The 6,718-nt window shown below is 35.1% G+C and overlaps 1 protein-coding gene across 1 annotated transcript in view; it reads left to right on the forward strand.

The window, feature by feature from the left end:
* The window catches only part of rapgef1a (Rap guanine nucleotide exchange factor (GEF) 1a), a 43,545-nt gene extending 37,067 nt beyond the window's left edge, over positions 1-6,478 (forward strand). The window contains exons 21-25 of the mRNA XM_073819123.1: positions 1,050-1,128; positions 1,217-1,318; positions 1,394-1,491; positions 1,593-1,721; positions 3,598-6,478. Coding sequence (XP_073675224.1) covers positions 1,050-1,128; positions 1,217-1,318; positions 1,394-1,491; positions 1,593-1,721; positions 3,598-3,748 — 559 coding nt within the window. The 3' untranslated portion in view covers positions 3,749-6,478. The remainder of the gene's footprint in view (positions 1-1,049; positions 1,129-1,216; positions 1,319-1,393; positions 1,492-1,592; positions 1,722-3,597) is intronic.
* The last annotated feature ends 240 nt before the right edge of the window (positions 6,479-6,718 follow it).

The following is a 6,718-nucleotide window of genomic DNA, read 5'->3' on the forward strand; positions in this document are numbered from 1 at the left end:
GTTGGATGTCGTTACAAACCTGTAACACCTTTGTTCATCTTCAGAACATGGAAAGGTAGTAAGGTCATTATTTGTGTTTTCTTTGTGCTAGGGATGCTCATTTCGGTTCATTTTCCTGACCGACCACCGCTGCTCGTTATTCGAACATTAACCGTTAACTGATAAAATTAGAATAATAAATTAGTTTAAAAATAGAATGCACAAGTATCTGTGATGATACAGAAAAAATACAAGCAAATGTGTTATTTCAACGTGCAAACAGCGGCATACAGAGCAACAACAAAAACTGTATTCACATATACTCAAATTATCACGCATCAGCAACGCTTCTGAGAACAGAGAAAATCAGAATAAAATATATTAAATAGAATAAAATAAATAGGCCTACACTTAAATATATATATAAATTTAATAACTATCTAATTAAGATGACAAAACTAAAACACACTGAATCCTTCTATGCGCTTTGAAGAATGGTACCGGTCTTATTCTTCCTGTCGGACATAAACATATACAGCCTATACCTCAGTGTACCTAGTTTTTAACATGTCGACATGCTGTACGGATAGACCGGAACGCTGCCTGTTAACTGTTAGATCTGCGACAAAAACACCTTTAGAAAAAAACTAACTTACGTATAGCATTATTTTTTTTCTTCACCATGCAGCAAACGTAAAAAAACTATATATATAAAAAAAACCTTTTAAACCGTTTAACTGAATACTTATGGTCGGTTAACGGTTAAACGGTCAATATGAGCATCCTTGTGCACAAAAAGTATTCTCGTAGCTTCATACAATTAAGGTTGAACCAGTGATGTCACATGGACTATTTTAACGATGTCCTTACTACCTTTCTGGGCCTTGAAAGGGTCAGAAAGCTCTTGGATTTCATCAAAAATAGCTTAATTTGTGAAAACAAAGATGAACGAAGGTCTTAGGGTTTGGAATGACATGAGGGTGAGTAAACGACAGCATTTTAATTTTTGGGTGAACTATCCTTTTAGTGAGTATACAGTACATTTGACATTTTTAATCTCTCTTTTGTAGGGTTCGGTCCTTAATAATCCAGCAGGAGAAAGCCCAGGATCGGGAAAAACTTCTTTTAAAGTTCATCAAAATTATGAAGGTACAAACTTTTTTTTATTCTTACAAACTGAATCTAATGGTTTATTTATTAGCTAAATTTCTTTAACATGTGTATCTTTGTATTTTAGCACTTAAGAAAGCTCAATAACTTCAACTCCTACTTGGCAATATTATCAGCGCTGGATTCAGCGCCTATCAGAAGACTGGAATGGCAGAAGCAAACGTCAGAGGTAAATCACATACCCTGTCTCTATATTGTTTTAGTGCTCAGACGATCATCACAGTTACTGATGTTGTCTTCACAGGGTTTGGAGGAATATTGCACTTTAATTGATAGTTCCTCCTCCTTCCGGGCGTACAGAGCAGCGTTGGCGGATGTGGAGCCTCCATGTATACCCTATCTGTAAGAACACATTAAGCATCAAAAAACACATTTTGTATTGTGTATAATATATCACAGTTTTTTTATAACTACTCTTTCCTCTGTTTTGCCACAAAATACAGAGGTCTCATCCTCCAGGACTTAACTTTTGTGCATCTTGGGAATCCTGACCTCATCGAAGGAAAGATAAACTTCTCTAAACGCTGGCAGCAGTTCAATATCCTGGACACTATGAGGCGTTTCCAGCAAGTGTGAGTACTTGGACAACATGAAACATAATTTTATATCCATAATCAAGAGAAAAAAGGGGACATCAGATGCAAAATTCTCTCTTATGTGGTGTTTGCATGTAAATGTGTCTTAGCAGTGTGGACACAATCACTCTCCAATGATAAAAATCTATTTACTCCTTTTTTCAATCCCCAGAAAACCTAAACAGTCTCAATTATCAAGCTCTTTCGATTTTCTAAGCAGTTTAATGTCATACTGCTCAGCATATTTCCGCCCTTAGCCAGTTGTGCGTTGTCCACCATTTTCTCCACGGTTGAGCAGCTGAAGCAACAACATCTCTTAAGTAATGCAGGTGTTTTGTAGTTGGATGTTAAAGTTAAACATAAGTCTTCATTTTCTCCCGACATCAGAGCCACTGAGGACACTGTGGACTAGTTTTGTTTTTGATGGTAACACGCCACCGAACAGATAAAAAACAGAAGAGAGAGGCGGGGTGAGCAGAGCTCATTAGCATTTAAATTTAAATGAACCAAAACAGCTTGCTGTAAACAGCGCTGATTTTGACAAGGTAAAAGGTGTTTTTTTACAGGGTTCATACAAGGTGCTTAAAGTGCTTCAACTTTTTGACATTTAAGGCCATTGAAAATAGCAATATTCCTGAAGAGGTATTTGAAAAGTGCTTAAATTATTAAAAAACAGTGTATCTATGAAGTAAGTGTTTAAATTTTTTTCAATAAGCTTTTAATCTTTTCAAAAACATCATACTTTTTTTATTTTAGTTAATGTCTAGTGAGCAAAGTCTGTAGTTGTACTGACAATGTCATGTAAACATGGCTGAAAACATGAAAAGAGGAACAAATGGTGCAAATTTACGTTGGAATCGCTCTGATTGATTCAAACTTGTGACTTTGATCATTCATTTCGAGCGATTCACTAGCAAAGAACAGATAAAAAATTAAAAGCCGTTAAATTTCGAATTTCGACATCGCTTGTATTGATTTTAAAGAGCACATAGTGATGTGTGAAACAGCTTTTCGAAACTCCAGATCGGTTAAAGCATTGCATTGCAAAATGATTCTCGCTCCAATTGAATCGTGTACAGCAAATTATTAGTTTCAGCTCAAAACTTCAAATCACGAATGATTCACTGTAGATTGAAACTTTACCTATCACAAATCATTGGAGCGTGTATCGCGAATCATTTGATTTAGAATGGAGAAAAAGTAGCTTTTTAAAAAAAAATACTACAAATCTGAAAATTTTGCAGGCTCTCAACTGAATCTAAGACATGAGCCAAGGATTCCAGTGACATAAGACACTTGAGTCTGCGATCGGCAGTTTAGGAGTTATGAGCGATTTTGTACTTTCATTCGCTGTAGCGCCCCCATCAGGCCAATTGGAATGAGCCTTGGTCACATTGTAGGCAGTGTGAGTACTACCATCCTTCCAAGTTTCAAGTCTCTACAAATTATGGTTTGGTCTGCACAATCAGTTTATCGCGGAGATCGCTGATCCTTGACCTGTGCGCCTTGTGCTTGAACCCCTAAAAAAAAATAGTCAAATACAAATCATCGGTGATTTTACTATAGTAAAAGTGTAGTATACTTGGCATGTGCTTCACTGTATTTTTGCCATTTTTTTTTAATCTTTCTTCAGAATTTGATAAGTGAAATCTCTGATTGAAATCCTTGACAATCAAAAAAGTAGTGCTTGAAAAGTCCTTGAAAATCCTGAAATTTCATTTGGCAGTATCTGTACGAACCCTGGTTTTACACAACCGTTGATGAATTTTAACCAAAGTTTATCCAGACATTTTATTAAGAACCCTGAAGAATCAGTTAAAACCTGGCTGTGATTTATATAATTTTGCATGACTTCTACTTTTCTTTCTTCCAGGCGCTATGACCTCAAACACAACGACGACATTGTCTCTTTCTTCAATGACTTCAGTGACCATCTAGCCGAGGAGGCATTGTGGGAGCTGTCTTTGAAGATCAAGCCTCGCAACATCACTCGCCGGAAGACAGAACGAGAGGAAAGGACGTAGCTTACTTGGCCAGAACAACAAACTGCTTTTAAAAGCCGCTGTCCTCCGAAGTTGCAAAACACAGCAATCACAAGTTACTGTAATGGCAGCTACGAGACTGGAAACCATACTGTATTTCTGTTACAGTTTACTGAACCTTTTTTTTTTTAGCAAAGCGTGATTAGATTTTATTTTGTAATTGCACTGCGTCTGAACCTGTGTGTAAATTTGAAGTAGAACAGTGCCAAGTGCAAAGACAGAAAACATGACTCTGATATGTGAGATTACAGAGGTTTGAGATCGTAACCTGGGATTTACGGTGATATTCCGGGACCGTCTCGCCATCTGGATGTTTGCAGTGCAATCTGGAAAAACAACTGCGACTCCAACTGCATATTAATACCGTGATGCCTCAGTTGGCACTTTGGATGTGGAAGTTCCTTGAAGACTGATATTTTTATTTATTTATTTTGTATGTAACAAATGCACATAAAGACTCTGGCTTTTGGGGGATTGCTGTATGTTTAGCTGCTGGATTGAACAGCTTGAAGCATGTATGATAAAAGGTCATTATGAGGACACACAGTCACCGTTATTAATAGCACTATGAGGATTTTGTTGGTTATTCTGCAAGATTAACACAGTATCCGGCTAAATTCAAAAGGCGCTTATCTGGATTTGAGTTTCCAAATTTTGTTTGTTAAAATACTTCAAACAAGAGTGTGCCAATTTTAATGTAAGTAGAGTTTTAATAACTGAATAACAGTGGAAACCCATTTCTGCCACAGATTAGAAAAAAAGGCAGTTGCAATTCTGAATTGCGAGATAACCTCAAAATTCAGATTCTTTTCCCCTCGCGATTACAAGTTTATATCTCAGAACTGAAAGCTTATATCTCACAGTTCTGTCTTTTTTTTTTTTTAATCTGAGTTTACTTCTTGCAATTAATAAAAAAGTCAGAATTGTGAGATATAATCTCAGAATTTTGATTCTTTTTCATGCAATTACGAGTTTATGTCTTAGAATTTAAAGCTTATGACTTTCATTGAACTCTGAGTTTACTCATTGCAGTTCAGTATTTTTCATCTCACAATTCTGGCTTCTTGCAATTGCAATTTAGATTTTTTTTTTTCTTGCAATTACGAGTTTATATCTCAGAGCTTATTCAAAGCTTATATCTCACAGTTCTGATGTTTTTCTCTGAAATCTAAGTTTACTTCTTGCAATTCAGTTTTTTTTATCCTACAATTCTGGCTTCTTGCAATTCTGTATAAAAAAGGTCAAAATTTTGAGGAATTCAGATTTTTTTTTTCTCGCAATTATTACAAGTTAACATTTTAGAATTCAAAGCTTATTTCTCATAGTTCAGTTTTTTTTTCTCTGAAATCTGAGTTTACTTGCATTTCAGTTTTTTTATCTCACAATTCTGGCTTCTTGCAATTCTGAATAAAAAAGTCAGAATTGTGAGATATAAACTCAGAATTCAGTTTTTCTCACAATTATGAGTTTATATCTCAATTCAAAGCTTTTATCTCAAAGTTCTGACTTTTTTTCTCTGAAATCTGAGTTTACTTCTTGAAATTCTATTTTTTTTTATCTCACAATTCTGGCTTCTTGCAATTCTGAATAAAAAAGTCAGAATTGTAAGATATAGACTCAGAATTCAGATTTTTTTTCTTGCAATTATTACAAGTTAACATTTTAGAATTCAAAGCTTATTTCTCATAGTTCAGATTTTTTTTCTCTGAAATCTGAGTTTACTTGCATTTCAGTTTTTTTATCTCACAATTCTGGCTTCTTGCAATTCTGAATAAAAAAGTCAGAATTGTGAGATATAAACTCACAATTCAGTTTTTCGCACAATTCTGGCTTGCAATTTTGAATGAAAAAAAGTATTTTGAGATATAACATCAGAATCGCAGGAAACCATCAAAATTGTGAGATAAAAATTCGCAGTTCACATTTTTTAATTCTGTGGTGGAAACAGGCTTTCATAAAAAATTGCATTTTCATATTTCTGTTTATATCAAATTCATACGTCTCATTTCAGCAATTTGAGGCCTATTTAAAATCAGTTGTCTTCCAATTCCAATGACTTGCTAATAATCAGGGAATCTCATTGTTTTGTTAATCGTGCTTGTTATTTATTTGTATATTTATGTGTAGGTTAACAAAATGCTTTTTAATCCAAAATCATCTGCATCACTTGCAAGAATGATTTCAGGATTTTAGGTACATTTCAATAATTTTCACTTTGCACAACAGTAGCACAAAAATAACCACATTTTCTATAGATCTCCCAGAGCCATCGCAGTGATCAAAGACCTACTATTTAGTGCTTGAAGCTGTTCATGAAGTGGTGTCGGTGTGATTTATTTTATACAATGCAGTTTTCCTTTTGTTTTTTAAAAGGATTTTACATGGACGTTTTGCAGAGAGATTTACTCTGTTGTTGTGAGATGTGATCAAATGTGCACTTTGAAGTTGATTGTGGGAAACAAAGATGAAAAACTGTTGGAGAACAGTTTGAAGTGGACATGCGTATGAGCCTGAACCCCTGCAACGACGCTTACAACGAGAACCTTTTCTTACCTGCCAATTGGACTGAAGTTAAAAAAATTCCAAAGACCACAGATCACCACTGTTTGAACATGATGATAATGATAATGATTCAGTTGCATATAACATACAACTGACATGTACCTCTGTACACATAACCCTGTGAAACCTGGTAAAATAATATACATATCATCAATGTCTTTGTTTTTGTTTTTGTTTGTGTGTGTGTGTGTGTGTGTGTGTGTGTGTGTGTGTGTGTGTGTGTGTGTGTGTGTGTGTGGGATCAGTAGCAGTTTTGGTTAGGGGACAACATAGAATGCAAGAAAACCTGTGACAGTCAATAAAATCTGTGTGTGAATATTTAAAAATGTATTTAAGGGTAGTTTGGGAAGGTTACTTTGGAAATGTAACAGGTTACAGATTACAAGTTAG

This window comes from Garra rufa, chromosome 15 (assembly GCF_049309525.1).
Source record: "Garra rufa chromosome 15, GarRuf1.0, whole genome shotgun sequence".
Lineage (NCBI taxonomy): Eukaryota > Metazoa > Chordata > Actinopteri > Cypriniformes > Cyprinidae > Garra > Garra rufa.